Genomic DNA, 18600 nt, shown 5'->3' with positions numbered 1-18600 from the left:
TGTACAACACATCAAAGAAAATTTTGGCAGGAACCTAGTGAAAATATATAATCATAAATAGAAATAACTGATCCGGCCGATGAGTGGAACTAAGGCTTTAATGATGTATTACTGTTGATGTAAAAAGATGCTACCTAACTAAAGCATGCAGCTTCCAATCCAATATATACGTATATAAGGGCGGGCAAAGGCAGCATACACCTTGTCTTTGACAGCATAGTAATATACGAATACAGAAAAGATGGAACTGTCACTTCAATTTCACCAATATACAGCAAACAAAAAATGCAGTCTCCAGCTCTTGACTGTGGCTGCAGAAATACAAATATCTATACATATATAGGAGTTTTTATATGTTCCAATATTCCTGGCAACAAAACGTGGAAAGTTAACCGACCATATTCATTTATTTAAGCATTGAAAACCATTGAATTTCCTGAAACACAAAATGTAGAGATTCTGAACTTTCTGCAGTAGCACCAAAAGGCTAGCCATGTCAAGGAGGGAGAAAAAGGGGATCCTCATTGTTCTTGTAGATTGCAAACAATTGCTTGGAGTATCGCGTTGCCAGTGTTCTGCAAAGTTCCGGCCCCTTGGGATCATACTTGCTTAACTCCTCCACAGTTTTCTTCAGATCACCTTTCGGGTCCCCATCAGCAAGAAACTCGGCCAAAGTAGTACCCCTATAAAATGTTGACCGAATTTTAAACGGCAAATTAATCTATCAAACCAACAGAACACATTTAACCTACAAAAATATATCATCGATGCATTCAGAATTCAAATTTACAAATTCAGGACTAATGTTTTGATTGTTGGAAACAGCAGGGGTCCAATAGCAAAGAAGGTGGACTAAAGCATCTGAGATGGCATAACAGTACATGTTTCTTGCCGAGAAACTAGAAAGATAAACTTAGGTAAAGTCTAATTTTCCTATTTAGCAAGCAACAAAATTACTCGATTTACAGTGAGGTAGATTTTGCCCTAATAAAAAGAGGGAGAACAAAAATTATATTTTCTATCCACTGCATCGTAACAAGGCAAGAGGGAGGATGGATACAAGTAACACAAACAAGTATGGACTAGTTGCAACAAAACAAATGGCCCATAGCTTCACATCAACAACAAATAATGCCACTGTTTCAACAGAGACACAAACCATTGTCTCAACAACAAACATATATGTGACGACTATTTAATATATGCAATAAAAAAACACATTAATTGACACCAGTTCATAAAAGTTAACATTCAAGACCCGTACCTGAATGCATCACATTGGCTAAACCCTCGCTGATTGGAATATAATGTTCCCTTGCTAATCTTTTCCTCAGATGTCTGCTGCCTATAAAGAGCACATACAGCCTTCATGCACAGCTCAAGATCCTTACCAAATGCTGCAAGCATATCAGCCTCAAACTCCCACTTCAATTTCTGGCCTGTGCTCCTTCGAAATCTAGATAGAACTTCGTCAAAGTCCACATCATCATCTGAGACTTCTTCTGATGCACTAGAACCATTATCACTATCAGAAACATCAGAGCTACTCACAATGAATCCACCCAAGCTTTCATCCTCAGTGTCTGATTCTGACTCATCTTCCATTTCATCATTTTCAATACCCTGATTGGTAGGGACTCCAGAATGATAATTAGCTCTGTCGTGATTAGAATTACAAGGAGAATTATGTTCTGGTGCATTTTTCGTATTGCAGTTTCCCAATGTCACAAGGCGCCGCCTAGGAGTTGCAGATTCTCTGGCCTTCTCTTCATAAACATTTGCAGTATTTGGACAGCAATTCAATTCATCCTTCTTTAATTCCTGTGGATATTTAGTCTTGATCTTACAGATTGGAACATTATCATCATCACTCTCGCTGTCAGTAGTGACGATATTGGAAGTTCTTCTCCTTTTGGGTGTTGAAATGAAGGGGGAATTCCCCTTTCGACCATCCGTATTTACCTTGTCGCTTTGGTCTAAAAGGGGCCTCTTTATATTACCATCAGGAATCCTTTTATTTTCATTATCCATGGTATCCCTTGATGGAAAATCAGTTGAAACACAAACCATCCTATTTTCTTGACTCTCAAGAGGCATATGAACATTTGTATTAGTCGGTTCATCTTCACTGTCGCTGATATCAATGATGCCAAAAGAAGAAGCTCTTTCACTCCCTGGTGTTGGTGGGGCCAACTTCTTGCTCAGACTGCCCTCTTCATCAAATGCCAACTGTTTTCTCACTCGGATACCATGGCCTAGTCTAGTTTCGAACTGGAAACCTCCTCCTCTTTCCTCAGCTTGTGTAGACTGCTTAGTTAGAATGTCAATCAGAGGTGTACCTAAAATGGGGTGCAGAGGATGAGAAAAAGAGTCTCTCCTAGACTCACTGTTCAAAATGATTCAGGCTTTTCTTTTCCTTTTTTTTTTTTCTTTGGGTGCATAGGTGTGTAATAAAAGTGAATATGTTCCCCCGAAGGGGAAGGCCTGTTGATATTTCCTTTACTTTTATCTTTTCTTAAGAAAATTAAATTATTTATTAACTTACAGAAATCAATTCGATAGTAATATATATAAATGTTCAATGCCAGCCAAATGTTTTTTTACTCTAGAATACCATCTAAATATATAATAAATGATTTATACTGCTGGTTCAATGCACAAGTTAACATCAAAATAAATATGTAGATTTCAGTGCTACTGCTATGAATTGAAATATATATTTCAGCCTTAGCAAATATATAAATAAATTTCAGAGCTACTTTCTATAATATAGTAACTTAAGCTAGTTCTTATGAATGGAAAATGAATTTCATAAAGTCTATAACTCTAGAATGCCAACTAAATGTTCAATGCATTCATTGTACATGGAAAAAGAAAAGAATTCAAAACAAAGCAAATCAGCTTACATAATAACAAAGTATCAATCCAAGTAATTTTGACTTGAATACAACTATAAGACATACCAAGACCCAAAATAATGAAGCAAGTGAGCCTACCCCTTCTGTACCACAAAATTAGCATGTAAAAAAGAACCCTGCACCTGTTCCCCTACCATGACCCAAAATCGTATGATGTTCCTGGTAACTACGGTTTCCACCTAAAACATCCTTACACTTTTGAATGCAAATAATCGCTCCAAACATGTTTAATTTCATGGATGTGCTCACTACCCTTTATGAGATATGGCACAATTGTTTGCAAAAAGGCCAAGTATATAATCCAAAAATAGAATCGGGAAGTTATAGAATCCTCCTAGACTGAAAAAAATCACCAAGCAACAGGTTCAGTAGCAACAACTTTAATGTGGTTGTGCCAATACCCAGTTGTTCCACAACTAAAAAAATCATCTGCCGTGTAAGCAAAAATGTTTGGATGGTCAAAAACTTGAAGATCAGCATGCATGATTTTTTTTTGACAATATTATCTAAAATGGAAAATTTGAGAAACAAATGTCTTTGCCCTAGAAAAGTTGGGTTTTAACCTCCAAGAAGCAATTAAAATCAATAAGTAATGTCTTTAATACCTGTCCTTTGCATATCATCAGTTGCCTTAGGACAAGTTGAGTTTACTCTGGTTGCAGCACGTATAGTTTCCTCATGATCAACCGTTTTGTTTTCTGTTTCCAAACAGTCTGTACTAGTTACTACATTTAGCCCAGCTTTTAAGCCATTTGCTTTAGTTGTCTGCCTTTCATGCATTTCTGATGGACTGGGCACCATCAAGGTCGAAGTATCTTTCTCCAGCTGTAAGAATCGCAACTCCAAGTCTCTATACTTCAACTCCCAACGCTCAGCCTCAAATTCAGCCCTTTTCTTCTCACACTCCAAAATCTTGTTCTCAACCATCAGTTGCATAACCTTCTCTTCCTCGTCCTTCTCCTCAGTCAAATCGACAACCTTCCCCCCACCATTCTCTCCGCTTAAAACTGTAGTTACATTTCCAATCTTCGCCATTTGCTTTTCAAGTTCAACATTCCTTCTCTTCAAAACCTTTAGCTCATCTTCAATCCAGATCTTTCCAACTTCTAACGCTCTGAATTTACCTTCAAGCAATACAAACTCAGCCTTCCGCTTCTCAATCTCTAGTTCCAGCACCATGCACCTCTGTTCAGCCTTCTTACTCCTCTCCTCCAATTCTTTGCATTTATCTCTACAGTGTTGGAACTCTGTATGTGAACCCACCTCACACGTCATAGCTTCTTTCCCTTCCATTACCAAACCAACTCCCGTGGATTTCTCCAAATCCATCAGTCAACTCTAGCAAACCAACATACACTTTATGATCTTGCCACAAAAAAACACCAATCACAAAGATTACCAGATAAAACTGAAAAAGATACGGAAAAAAATTGAACGTCGTCAGGCATTTGTCTACAACCAAACGCCGAGCAGTGGAAAAAGAAAAATCGAAACAGATAGCAAGGGAGTTAAAAAGAGGACTTACAGCAGATAATTAGACTTCAAATTATTATTCTCCTACCCGACTTTTCGGGCAACCAAACAGGAAATACGAAAAGGGGAGTGAGAATAGATGGCAAGAAAGTCAAAGAGGACCCGCAGCAAGTACATAGAGCTGGAAGCACTTCAAAATTATCTTTCTTCTTTCAGGGTTTCAGGCCAACCAAATAGGGAACAGGGCAAGGAAAATTCAAGTAGAATAGATTGCAGTGAAGTAGAATGGAGTTATCACAGTAGATAAGCATGGCGCACCGACTCATTCCAGGGTTTCGGAGACGAAGAGCTCTTCCAATAATAGGGTTCGCAATCAGTGAAGCAAATAAGTAACAGAAAAAGAAATCATAGAAACTGTGCTTTGCGTCCGGTCAAGCGGGCAGTCAGGAAAGAAAGAAAGAAAGGAAACTGGAGCGCCGCTGCCGCTGCGGCTTCCAAGACACGATTCTTTACCTTGTGGGACAATTGTAGTTCCAATTGGCCGTCTTAATCAAATGGTAAATAGTCAATATTCAATAAAGCTTTAATTTTTTTTTATCTTACCTGAGTTCCGTCCGACTAATTCTAAAAAATAAATAATCTTTTCTTAATACATCTTCAAAATAAATCTAAATATAGACACATTTTATATATACTCATAACTAGACATTCATGCAATCTATGAGACTTACCTTCTAGCATTATTATTATATTTTAATAATAAATTTATTTTTTAAATCGCTGTACTGATTCAAACTCTGATATTTTATATAAAATTTCAAATAATTTATCAATGTATCATGTCTATGGCGTGAAACTTTAACTTGGGAAAAGATGCAGATACTAAAGTAGAGAGAGATTTAGAAGTACAAACTCACTATTAAAAAAATTTTAAAAAAATATTACTTTTAAAACATAACTCAAGTGGTTAAGTCACAATAAATTAAGATTTACATTAGCAGGTCATGAATTCGATTCATTGCTTTGTGCAGTGAAATAAAGTCTTACGATTTATCTTTTTTGTCAAAATCGAAAGCATGAGTCTATACAACAACCATAATATCAAGTTTAAAAGAATATTTTAATAAAGTGCAAGTTTCATACATTATATCTTCCAAAATTATTGGTTTCATTACGCATATGAAGGAAATTTACTGTATGGACTTTCCAATTGCTATATCAAAACAAGTTATATCAATCTTTTTGTATAATTTGTATTTGTATTTTTATTTAATTTATAATAATAAAATTATTTAAAATTTATTGTGACATTGTGGTTAGTTTATTTTTTAGCATATAAATTTAATCTGTTATAAAAAAATATATCATAAAAATAAAATTATAAAAAATTAAGGATCTCAAATTATAAATTTTGAGAGGAATTTAGTCATTTTAGTCCTTTGATAGAATACTTCTAAATTTTAAATATGAAATACAAATAAAAAAAAAAGGAAACAAATTTTCAAATGTGTAAGTAAATGGGTGACGGCCTCATACTTTATTAAATTGATTCGTCTTTCAATTTTAATAATATTATTTTTTACATAATTTCTGACATTTAATATTGATAGTTAAAAACCAATAAATTATTTATTAATTGATAATTACGTAACTTTTAGTATTAATACTGATTACTGAATGTTATGTTAGATATTAAAATTGTGTTTAAGTAATATTTTCATTTCAATTTTTATATTATTTTCTTTTAACCAATTCCTTGCAGCTGGCCACTATCTGAGAATAGAAATGAAAAAATAATATGATACGAAGTAAAAATAAAAAAATATTATTTTTTAAAAAATTAATAAATTAAAATATGGATAAATTTAAAAATATAAAAAAGTTGTTAAATATAATTTTTAATATACAAATTTATAAAAAATAATTATTTATTTTAAAATAAACATAAATTTAAATAAATTCTAGAAATAAATTATAAAAAAATTAAAAATTTTAAGTTAAAAATAAAAAAATATTTCTATTCGTAAATAAAAATACGTTTTTAAATTTAAAATATTTTTTTAATATTATAAAATAATCATAAATTTTTTTTTTTAAATTATTGGCGTTTCAAAACACTCGCCCCCCGATAAGTTTCCGCGATCATATCTCACCATTCAGTAACGAATTCTTCCTATCGTCGTCCGCCGCTGTCGATGCGGTTGCTTTCGGCGGCAACAACGAACAGATTTGCCCTAGAAAAAAAGGTGAGAAAATGAAAATTCTCGGAGTTCTCACTCGAGGATTCATCTTCACTCGCAGAGACGCCTTGGTTTCAGCACCTTGTAGAATATTCAGCAACCAATTCTTCCGTCGGGGCTTCTCTGCCGACTCAGGGGATCCAGAGCTGAAGGAGTTTATGGATTACATGGACAATCTGAAGAACTTTGAAAAGTCTGGCGTCCCCAAAGGCGCTGGAACCGACTCGAAAGACGGGTTCGACCTCGGAAGGATGAGGCGGCTAATGGAATTACTTGGTAACCCTCAATCCAGGTTCAAGGTCTGCGTTATACTTTATCTTCCAGTGGATTATTATTTTCTTGAGCTCCGCTTGGTGGTTGAGATTGTTTAGGAAAATTGAAAGAGAACTTTTTTTTTTTTTTTTTGGCGAAGGTTAGAGAATGATAATAAAGTGAAGAGAGATTGTTGTTATTGATTCATACAAAATGTGTACATACTACAAATCCAGTATAAGGACATAGCAATTCCGAATCTTATTTTCCGCTTGAACTGTGGAAATTATGAAGATGCGCTTGGTATCAGGAAGCATCATTTGTGAAACTAATGGAATATTTTAGCTTCTTGATTAGAAGGAAATCAATATGAAACGGCAGGCATCTTTTTTAGCTGCTAGTGGCGGACCTCCAAACTGTTATGGATGACCAAAAGATAGTTTCTTATAAGAAATACTCAAAAATATATTGGTCAAAAATAGAACTTTTGAAGCTTGGGTTTCCCCATCTTCCCCCTAATTCTGCTAATTATCACATTTGATCATGTGGTTGTTGGGTAATTTGAAGCTTGTTGGTATATGATCTATATGCCTTCCACCTTGTTTTTCTTGTTGCAGTAGCTTTTGCTGGACTTGATTTTAATGAATTATAGGCAGTTCATGTTGCTGGGACCAAAGGAAAAGGATCAACTGCTGCATTTATCTCCAACATTTTACGAGCAGAAGGTTATTTGGTTGGATGCTATACTAGGTATATTCTCTTACTATTCTGCCTGCCTTGGTTTCTAAAAGTGCTTGCTATAAAATAAGAACTTCACCACTTTTTACCTCAAGGAAATGAATTTTCTTTGTAGATCTTCATAACAGCAGGCTTCATTTTCTTTGAGCAGCCCTCATATTCAGACCATCAGGGAACGCATATCAGTGGGAAGATCTGGCAAGCCAGTCTCAGTAAAGGCATTGAATTATCTGTTTCAAAGGATTAAGAAGGTACTTGACCAGGCAGTGGAACTTGAAAACGGGTGTCTCAGTCATTTTGAGGTATGTACTGTATGCCTGTGCAACATAATGTAAAGCCGTTTAACTGAATAAATGTACATTTGTGTTCTTTTATAGAAGAAAGAACAATACTGTTTTTTTTTTTTTTTTGGCTTGCATGAATACTAATTTTTTTTTTTTATGTCAAATAGAAACTCACTACCTGTGAGATTCTCCTAATGCCTTCATTAAAGCAATAACTGTTGGTCTAAGTTCCTCAAGTCTAAGTCAAAGTTATATCTTGATTAATCTAGTTGACCTCTCTTTCTTTCAGTGCCTCTCCTTTCCTTTTCAAAATTTCTTGTGCTTACTGATAGGAACCAGAAAAGAAAAACATTGAAACTTCTATTCTATTTACCAAGTCAATCTGATTACAAGAAGAAAACTGGGCATTCGAGAGGCCCTTAACTCTCCCAAGAACTCAATACCAAATTCTTCTCTCCCCCTACCAATATCTTCACCCTCTACATATATCCCTCTCTCCTCCTCAACCGCATTCTATTACACACACTTGCTGGGTTGTGTACTCTATCCCTTACACACATGGCTGGCTGTTATGCCAGCTAACCAATTTACCACCCTACCCCTGCCTCTTGGACCTTCTTTGATAAGTCCAATGAACTGGGACCTATCATTACTCCCTCCCCCCAACTTTCACCTTGTCCTCAAGGTGGAAAAATGGAAATTGCTGCTGGATCAAAAGGTAAGGCTCCCGAGTAGCTTCCTTCCAATGGGGGTAGCCCCTTCCATTGCATGAGCACCTATAACACATACGATGGGGTTAGAGACCGCTTGTACGGCATCCTCCCAATCCTTTCCTCCACCTCGTTGATGATCTCCACTTTGTTGCGAACAATCAGTTTCCCTTCTAAGCTGAGAATCTGGTCAACCTCAGCAACCACGACCATCAAATGACATCTCTTTTTAACTTTGGAGAAGAGATGGTCTCGTTCATAAACTATAGGTAGTGTATCTGAAGAGCCTATTGGCACCCTAAACATGATCCACACCTTTAAGTTTCTTAGAGCAGCAGCAGTCAATCCTCCGTAGATAACTTTTATGCCCAAATTCCCATCAATATTTAAGATCTTTGGGTCTATACCATTAGACTCCACAACATAATGCAAATTAAGCCCTCGACTACTAGTAACATGCTGCCCTTCCACCGTCATAACCTGCTTGGACGAGGCACCCACCCCCTCATGATGGTGAGAATACATAGGGGGCCCTCCATTATCAACCAACCCCATGTAAAATCTTTGAAAAACCTGGCTATGAGTCAAACCAGCTTCCTAGACATCATGGAACATTGATGGCGCCCCAATTCTCGGCAAGATGCTCTCCTTGGCTGTCATCGGATCAGCTGTTCGTGGCATTTTAAATGGACTGATCGTTGGCTGCCCTTCTGCCTCGACGGAGAACTCCCCAACACCATTGTCGTCGGTAGCCACTCTACCTCGCGACACCATGTTCTGCTCAATCGCCAATCCCCCTTCAATATGCAGCTTGTCCGACTTCTCCACCGCGCCTCCCTGCGTGGACCCTAAGCGATTCCTTAGCAGCCCCTTCAACTCTTCCTAGCTTCTCACTCTTCGTTTTCGTTACTCGGATTGGACCCATGAAAGTGCAGCACCCTCCAAACACAGTGTTGTTGTGTCCATCTTCTCCTCGTCAGCCAGCCCATTCACCGCAACTCCTAACTCCTCACCCGTCGCCTTAAGCTCCCCCCAACTCCTCACCAGTCGCCTTCGCTGCTCCCACTAGAACCAAGCAAGAGCAGCTCCTTCGAAGCCGAGAGCAACGTAGTCTAACTTCTCCGCATCCGACAACTGATTCACAGAGAAGTATCGCTCGGCCCGAAACACCCAACTGTCCGGGTCGTCTTCTTCAAACATTGGCATCTCCAGGCATTGGCCCATTCCGTCCGACCTCCCATAGACGTCGTACTCACTGCCAGCTTCCATGTGCCGATTTCCCAGTTACGGCGTGGCCTTCTCAGTGAGGGACGGCCCCATCGGTAAGTGCTCGCCAGACTATTTCCCCTTCCTCCCTTTCTCCTAGTCCTCTCGTCTCTCCTCATTCTTCCTCTCCATTCTTGCTCTTCCCACCTCGTTCTCATCCAAGCGAACTGTTCCAACAAGCTCGCTACCTTTTTCCCCACCGATTGAACCACACCCCTCATGGCAACAAGTTCCCGTTGCATGCCTTCCATCCTCCCTTCCAATTTTCCTACTTGGTCCATCAAGTTCACAATTAGGATTGATGAGGCTCTGATACCAAATTGATAGGAACCAGAAAAAAAAAAAAAAACACTGAAACTTCTATTCAATTCACCAACTCAATCCGATTACAAGAAGAAAACTAGGCATTCGAGAGGCCCTTAACTCTCCCAAGAACTCAATACCAAATTCTTCTCTCCCCCTACAAATATCTTCACCCTTTACATATATCGCTCTCTCTCCTCCTCAACCGCATTCTATTATGCACACTTGCTAGGTTGTTACACAACCCAACAATTTCCCCACTCTATCCCTTACGCATATGGCTGGTTGTTATGCCAGCCAACCAATTTACCACCCTGCCTCTTGGACCTTCTTTGATAAGTCCAATGAATCGGGACCTATCACTTACCTTGTGGTCAGAATGGTAATTCTAGACTGGTTATTATGTGAATTTTATTTTTAAGTTGCATGGTCTGTTTCATTTTCCAAAACTTCACATTTCACCACAACCTGTACCTCCTTCGTATATTGGTTAATATTTTGTTCACTTGTTTGATCATGCATTCTGTTATTGATTTTGACATTCTCATGTGTACAAGCGTGATCTCTCTCTCTCTCTCTCTTTCTCTCTCTCTCTCCAAGGATTATAATGTACACCTAACGCTATAACATATTGACAATTTGATGTAAATGCTGCCTCTTTTTTTTCCTTTTTTTTTTATATTTATGTTGCTTTTATTTTTGATGTTTCAGGTTTTCACTGCCATAGCATTCAGCTTATTTGCTCAAGAGAATGTTGATATTGCAATTATTGAGGTAAATCTTTTCCTTGATATATTTTTTGAACCAGTCAGTGTAAATCTCAACCACCTATGATTGGCTTTTGGTGTTTCATCGGTTAATTTAAATTTTTTACTTGTTTTCCCCTCTGTTTCCCATGGTAGCAAATGCTGATAGCAAGTCACTTGGGACTAATATTGACTTCTCCAATTGAACAGGCAGGGTTGGGTGGGGCACGGGATGCAACAAACATTATTTCTAGTTCTGGGCTTGTTGCTTCAATCATAACAACAGTTGGTGCAGAACATCTGGCTGCACTTGGGGGTTCTTTGGAAAGCATTGCAATAGCAAAGTCAGGAATAATCAAATATGGTCGTCCAGTTAGGTGGTTCCTCCTTACATATTCCTAATGATTTTTTTTTTTTTTTTCAAATTTAATCTGCTTTACCTAGGGAAAAAAAAAAAAAAAAAATTATCTGCATCAGTTTTGCTAGATACCATAATTTACATGCTAATCCCTTTTTCAATTTTAACATCATTTTCTGCTTGTTTCATCTATGTACGTCTAGATGGAGTAACTTGTTTATGACTAATGGATATGGGGCATGTATTAATCATTTGAACTGTCAGACAGCTAACCCATAGGCTACTTGATTACTAGGGACACTGAAGTTTTTTCCCCATGATTAGTAGATGCATTTACTAGTGTGGCCCTTGTGTTGGCAGTTTGTAATGGCTGATTTTTGGCTTCCACAGTTGCAAGTTAGAAGATGCAATCACTTTGTGGACTATGCAACTCAGGAGTGTTCCAAACTCAGGCCGAAGTCATGTTGAAGTCTGAAGTTCTGCTAGAATTGCGTAAGAAGATTTTTTTTGTTGCAATAGGCCGGTGAAGATCTATGCTAGCAATATTAGGCTCCTCATGACGTACTTCAGTTGTTTGGACTCACACGGGCAGTTGCCAATGTAGACTGTAGAGCACTGTGGTAAATTCAACTTATTTTATTATCTGCAGTAGCTGTGGTGTGGTTTTAGATTCCATCATGTTAATGATGATTGTTATCTGGAAATATGGGATATTGGTTGGTCTGATGTGTGGACAATTTAGAGCAGATCTGAGGGGTGGGGAATTGGTGTGTAGGTTCCCCAATGATGTGGTGTGTTTGAATATACTTGGATTTGGAGTTCTTAATGGAATTGGCGGTGTCGGAAGTGTGGGTAAGTATGCTTTTAAAGGACCAAGTCTCTTCTGTTGGCCACAAGTTTTCTTGAATTGATTTGAGATAAGGGAACCAAATTTTACTCCATTTGCAATTTTTCTTTACCGAATTCAGGACATAGCTTAATGAACTATTAAGGCTCTAGAATAAAGATAAATGATCAACCTATTTGGCCTGGCGTGGGCTCGATTCCTTGTCTTGCGCAGTGAGGCAATGCCTCCACCTGTGATTTACCTCCTTTGTCGAAATCGAGGGCACGAGCGGTGGGGGACCGCACAAGGACGGTAATCCCAAGATTGGTTATTGAAACTTCTTTTCTTCCCCTTCAATCTTAAATTGAATTCAAGCTACCTATTATCCAGTCTTGCTATGATTTTTTGTAGAGGGTTGTACTGGTGGTAGGCATCAAGCATACATGAATAGCTAGTGCTGGAGCTTGGCAATCAATTTTGAAAGTAAGTTAGAGGCGGTGGAGAGAGAATTCCAATATTTTGATTATTCTCTTTCCAATGGCTTGAGACACCTATTTATAAAGGAGGTTTGTCCTAAAAGTCAAGTGCAAGGGATGTGAAGCGGGCAATTGGATATGACTCGACACTCTATGAATAGGGTGTAATGAATAATTACAGGAATATGATGGCTGAAGATTGATAGAGACTAAGCTCCCCCTAGGGAGGATCAAAGCCTTGACGGAACCTGTATCTCTAGTCTCTAACTGGCAAGCCTTGTAAGTGCCATACAGATGGAGACCTAATTCTGTCTCAATTTAAGCTCTTGAGGTTGGAGATTAACTTCTTAAGAACTTAATGGATAACAAATTTGGAGATCTTGGCTTTACATGGCAGAGGGAATGCATGAGGAGACACTTGAGCAGAGAGTTATGTTGGTCAAGCTGAGGATGTGTGGTGAGGTGAATCAAGTCTCAATCTTTGGGGGAAGTGAATATGGAGATCAACATGCTATCTCACAGGTAGTACAGAAGTAGATCCTTGAAGGAGAGATGACAGAACTTGATTATCGGACAATGAGATTTTGGAGATTCTGTGTTACCTCATGAGGCTTACACTTGAAAATACACCATAAAGTGATCAATTCCTAGATGGAGATATTACATTCTTGGTAGAAAAGTTTGGAGATCCAAATTCCATCTTGACACGTTAACATTTGAACATTCATGTAGAGACTGTAATTGTGTTTTGAGTTATCCATGAAACAACTCAGCAACATGGATCCATGAAACAACAGTATGGATGAAAAACTGTAATTGTATTCTCAATCCCATATTAAATTATGTAGACATAAACAAGTGAAGTACATCATATAACCTTTGGCTTTGATCATTTGAGCTTCATCTTCAGTAAATCAAGTATAATTTATTTGTGGCATTTAACGCTCGTTATGATATCTAATCTACATATAGTACCTCCAACTAGTTCTGTTCATTTTATTTTACTTTGGGATTGACAGGTATACATTCTGTGCAGCAGCTTTATCTTTCACTTTATGTTCATTCTACTGATTGTGCTGCATTAATCTTCAACCACTCCACATATCCAGCCTTTGTTTTATAATGTCCCTACTGGACCCAATTTCTCATTTGATGCTGGGTGCTCAAACTTGACACTGATCGGCTAATCTTCTCAGGTGGTGCTGGGTGGACCATTCCTTCCACATATTGAGCATATTCTTCGTGATAAAGCATCATCAATGTCTGCATCTGTAGTGTCTGCATCTGATCCTGGAAACAGAAGCAAAATAAAAGGCTTGTGCAATTTATATGGTAAACCGGGCCAGGTTTGTGACATAGTAATTCAAATTGAGAAGGACTTGCAATTGGTAAGCTTTTGGCTTTTTTTTCTTCAACTTCTTGGACTTCATGAGTAGGTCATGGTTTGTGTTCTTTTATGTCTAATGATCATTGATACTGTCAACTGTATGTCAAATCTTGCAGTTCATTGAGTTGTTTGATGTAAAGCTGTCAATGCTTGGATCTCACCAACTTCAAAATGCTGCAACTGCCACATGTGCAGCACTCTGCCTCCGCTATCAAGGTTTAGTACTTTATCTTTCTACTTCTATTTCCCTAATAATGAACTTCAATGTATAACAAAATACTCTTCTTGGTAAATAATTTTACAGTTCACTAGCAGTGGAAATTACAATGGAGAATATCTAATTTTATACATATTTTGCCCTCGTTTAGTCACTAGTTGCTTGTGGTGGAATGTATGCATATTACATCACCTATTTTAGTTTGTGGGCTGATCATACATCTTTCAGAGATGCAGTCAATAAGTCTCACGTGATTCTTCTTTCAGTCTTATGCAGCCTATCTATTTTGAAGATTCTTCATTCTCTGGATCTATAGTACGGTCAGCTAGCTATTTGTGTTGTAATTGCTGGACCAGTGTATATCGAATTTGCCTTCCATACATGCTAAACCCTTAACTCTCCTTGGGAAGATTTATTATTGACTTTCATTTTCTGGGTATTGTTTTGAATGATTTAAACTATCATCCTCATTGTACAACATGTTATAGGAAGTTCATAGTTAGTTTATCTACATTTACATTGTAGCAAAGAGGGACTCACTGTAAGTTGGGTGAGAGGGAGACTATGGGATGGTCCTTCTGTCAGTTGCAGCAGAAGTCGTTGCATAGCGATGAGGACTGCATTTGTGTAGATTCCTAGAGTTATAGAGCACAAATTTAAGGAACAATTCTCTCTCTCTCTCTCTCTCTGGATCAAAGACACAGGACTTGTCCTATGGTGTGCTTGTTTGGGTGTTAGCTACATGGTTGACCCATTTAGCATGCCTTTATATCATTCAAACCCATGTCGATTGTGATCTTCATGCATCTTCCCCCTTTAGGGATTGTTACTGTTGCTTGTTTGATGGTTATACATTGTATGTTGGAGCATAATGCTCAGGAAAGTTAATGATGTCTTACAGTATTGGTTCTTAATTTCTAGTTATATTAGGAATTATGTCTTGACAGGTTTAGGTCATACAGATAATTATCCTTAAAACATTTTGGTCATGGGTAGGTCATAAACTTGTAAAGGTTGAATTAAATCTTGATTGGGAATGAGAATGTTTTGAATGTAGTGAGACTTTGCTGAGTTGAATCAAAGTTTTTGGTGACATTTCTTATATTTGAAGTTTCTTTCTTGGCACTTCCTTTGGAATTTCAGGCTTGAAAATTTCAGATGGATCCATTCTTATTGGTTTAGAGAATACATATTTGCTTGGGAGAAGCCAGTTTTTAACATCTAGGGAAGCTGAGGCACTAGGATTGCCTGGAGCAACCATATTACTTGATGGAGGTAATGATGAGAAATTTTAATTTTGATACTAGGATTTAGGCTTTGTTTAAAATTTGAAATTCAGATTCAGTAGCTTTTATTTATGATCAGATTTGTTTGGATATTTGTACCTTGAAATTTTCTCTTTTGTAGTTAAACTTTATCCTATAAATAGGCATTAGTAATGTAATCAAGGTGATTGGTTTGGAATAAAAGTGTAATTTCTTCCCTTTGCTGATTCTTTTTCTTGGCTCACCCTCTCCATCCTTACTCTTTTCATGTTCTTCTTCCCCAGATTCTTCTCCCCTCTGATTTTCTTCTCTTCTCCTTTCAATTTTCTGCTGTTCTGCATCCGGTTTGATGCATGTCTCCCTCTTTCCTTGTGCCTCTACTGTCAACAAATAGATCCCATTGTACTCTTGAACAAAAGCATAGTGTGACTGACTGAAAAGTGAAATTTTTTTCTTTCCTTCCCAACTTCTTTTGCATTGTGCTTGCTACTTCTGAAAAACGAATTCTATTTTCCTAACAAATAACAAAAACCTGGCTTTTTTCACACATTTTTTCTTTTGATCTATAATAATAAGAACATTTTTTTTTTTTTGTTGATTTATGCTTTCCAGCACATACCAAGGAATCTGCCAAAGCATTGGCAGACACAATACAGATGATAGTTCCGAAGGCAAAATTGATCCTTGTGGTTGCAATGGCAAGTGACAAAGACCATTTAGGTTTTGCAAGAGAACTACTTTCAGGTATGGTCCCTCCCCTCTCTTTGTTCCTTCTGATATGGGGCATTTAACGTCACTCCTGAGGCTAGGTTAGTAAGAAAATGGAAATAATATTTCCTAAAACTTAGATGATTTAGTGATTGACCATTGACAATAAATCAATTTGAAGTCTTAACGAAGATTCAGTGGCGGCTTAACTGTCAAGACATACCCTTGCTACAGTTCTTTTTTTCTTTTGTCACAGGTTATGGTAATAACTAATAAAGTTGTCACATTTTTTTTTTTGGGTCTTAGTTTGGGTTGATGGAAAGACACAAGTATTTATCAGTGCATAACAATATTTTATATCTCTGTATAGTATTCCTTCTCCTACAGGTCGGCATTTTCTACCAAAATGTACGATTTCATGGTCTTAACTTGCATTTTACAGACCAGTCTAACTTATTTTCACTAATTTTCCAGTGAAAAATTTGGAAGCCATCTTTCTGACAGAAGTTGAAATTGCGGGAGATAAATCTCGAATGACTTCCACAGCCTTACTAAAAGATTGTTGGATCAAAGCCTCTGAAGAAATCGGGGCCACTCTTCTCGACTATGGAGTGGCTGACATGGAGAAGTTGCTCCAGCAATCGGTTGTTCACTCTGCAGGGGGGCCGGACCACCAACCCATATTGACAATCGAAACTTCAGTGGTTGCCTCCATGAGGGCTGGAGATGGAATTCTCAGAGCAAAAGCAGGGAATCAATCAGGTATCATCGTAGTGACTGGATCTCTGCATATCGTCTCTTCAGTATTAGGCTTTACCAAGGATAAATGAGATATAAAACTCATATTATGATCGCTTCTTTTATACCCCTTCGTTTTGTCTCTGGAAGTCGAAATTGAAACTTTGACATGGTTGATGTTGATTAATTATGAGCTGAGAAGATGAAAATGCCAAAATTGTCGTGTAGCTAGAATGGGCCCTTTTGGTTCTGGTTGCTGTGAAAGCTGAACCATCTTCTTGGCTGTTCATGATAAAGAAGCTCTCTCTGTCTATTGAATGCCAGAGCTGAAAGATATGATAATGGATGGCAGTTTCAGTTTGCTCTTCACTGCAAATGGAGTCAGTGTTTTTTCTGTTTCCTTCCATTCTTGCATTGGATACTCTGTTCCCTGTTGGAAAGGAAGTCTTCACTTAAATACATTTAAGAATTATTTTTGTGCCTTCAAGCCACCACTTGGGTAGCAAATTTGAATGTCCCAAACCAATAATTTGTTCTTACATGTTAATGCCAAATTCAAAAATATTATTCTAATCAAGAAAAGTAACGGTGGAAATGCATTTATGGATTTTCCCTTAATTTACACGAAGTAACAAATCATTGATTTGGGATGCCAAGATTTGCCGTCATCGTGGTGTTTTAGTGACAAAATAATTTCCTTGAAATTAGGGTCATTCTTATATATAATTAAAAATGTTATATAAAAATATTAAACAGAATGGTGAGGCTGGTTAATTACCCAACTTCGTTATATTATATTAGTACTTAGCTTTAAAGATCTTCTTGTTGTATTATTAAAATAATGTTCTTTTACAGGAAATTACGAATTACGAGAAATGCCCGGCTACGGTAAGGGCCTTGGGCCCAGGCCCGGGCCTATGGAGCATGGGCTTTTTGCTAAATGGATGACAGGCCCAATGAATAACTACTGTTTGATGACATTGAATACTATTGTATGGCTTTGTCGATGGGCCCCAATTTCTGACAAGAGCATCTAGCCTACAAGGCGGGCGTTTGGTGGCAAACACTGTCGTATCCGAATCGGGTTTGAAAGCGAACTTCAATCCGGGTGGCATACAATAATGTTCCAAGGATGGGGCCCAGGGAGGCAAAAAAAAAAAAATTCGGGTGTGGGCCGGAAGAGACAATTAATCCAGCTGTCAGATGACGTGGGCGACAGAGGTAGACGAGTCGGGAGACATGTAGCACGAAATAATGATGTCACTCTTGGCCTCTTTAACGCCTACCTCGAATTTCCTTTGTGTTGATTGGGTTGGGTTTGAATTGGAACGGATGGATGGATGTGCTGCTGCTTGCTGCTGCCTGTACGTGGGGTTAGGAACTGATTGACGTTTCACAGTTCCTCTCCATTAATTTTTGCTTTTCCATGCAAATTAACTTTTCCCCTCCTCTAATATGTTGATGCAAAAAGTCTCCAATTTGATGATAAAAGGGGGGTTCAGTAAATTTTCAACTTACCTTTTTTTTTTTAAAAAAAATAAATTTTAATAATTAATAATTTGTTTTTTAATATTTAATATTTATGGTAATACGGTTTACATGTTGATTTGGTAAAACAGATAATTTTTACCTTTGAAATAATAAACATATACTTTTTTACTTGTTTTTGTCCTGCAAAGACCTTGTTGAAATGAG

At 37.6% G+C, this 18600-nt stretch overlaps 2 protein-coding genes across 7 annotated transcripts; one reads left to right on the top strand and one right to left on the bottom strand.

Annotated features, from left to right (window-relative positions):
• Positions 1 to 231: 231 nt before the first annotated feature.
• LOC127787811 (uncharacterized) lies at positions 232 to 4904 on the bottom strand. 4 transcript variants are annotated; one of them, XM_052315828.1, is made up of 4 exons: positions 4444 to 4904; positions 3524 to 4326; positions 1265 to 2339; positions 232 to 683 (listed from the first exon to the last, which is right to left on the bottom strand). In XM_052315828.1, exons 2-4 carry the CDS (start codon positions 4245 to 4247, stop codon positions 497 to 499), a joined length of 1986 nt encoding a protein of 661 aa, XP_052171788.1. In that variant the 5' UTR covers positions 4248 to 4326; positions 4444 to 4904; the 3' UTR covers positions 232 to 496. The 4 variants fall into 4 exon arrangements, with proteins under 4 accessions (XP_052171788.1, XP_052171797.1, XP_052171805.1 ...); XM_052315837.1 differs by having other exon boundaries at positions 3524 to 4283; XM_052315845.1 differs by having other exon boundaries at positions 3524 to 4274.
• A 1625-nt stretch (positions 4905 to 6529) lies between these two features.
• On the top strand, positions 6530 to 18359 carry LOC127810175 (dihydrofolate synthetase). 3 transcript variants are annotated; one of them, XR_008025382.1, is made up of 12 exons: positions 6530 to 6930; positions 7536 to 7633; positions 7773 to 7923; positions 10896 to 10958; positions 11141 to 11302; positions 13787 to 13978; positions 14094 to 14193; positions 15338 to 15469; positions 16072 to 16203; positions 16642 to 16929; positions 17134 to 17285; positions 17761 to 17908. XR_008025382.1 is itself a non-coding variant. In XM_052349498.1 (11 exons), exons 1-11 carry the CDS (start codon positions 6646 to 6648, stop codon positions 17940 to 17942), a joined length of 1785 nt encoding a protein of 594 aa, XP_052205458.1. In that variant the 5' UTR covers positions 6530 to 6645; the 3' UTR covers positions 17943 to 18359. The 3 variants fall into 3 exon arrangements, 2 of the variants coding, with proteins under 2 accessions (XP_052205458.1, XP_052205466.1); XM_052349498.1 differs by lacking the exon at positions 17134 to 17285 and having other exon boundaries at positions 17761 to 18359; XM_052349506.1 differs by lacking the exon at positions 17761 to 17908 and having other exon boundaries at positions 16642 to 17276.
• Positions 18360 to 18600: the final 241 nt, after the last annotated feature.

The sequence above is a fragment of the Diospyros lotus genome, chromosome 1 (assembly GCF_014633365.1).
Source record: "Diospyros lotus cultivar Yz01 chromosome 1, ASM1463336v1, whole genome shotgun sequence".
Classification (NCBI taxonomy): Eukaryota; Viridiplantae; Streptophyta; class Magnoliopsida; order Ericales; family Ebenaceae; genus Diospyros; species Diospyros lotus.
The sequence above is the reverse complement of the archived record's forward strand: the minus strand, read 5'-3'. Positions and strand labels throughout refer to the sequence as shown.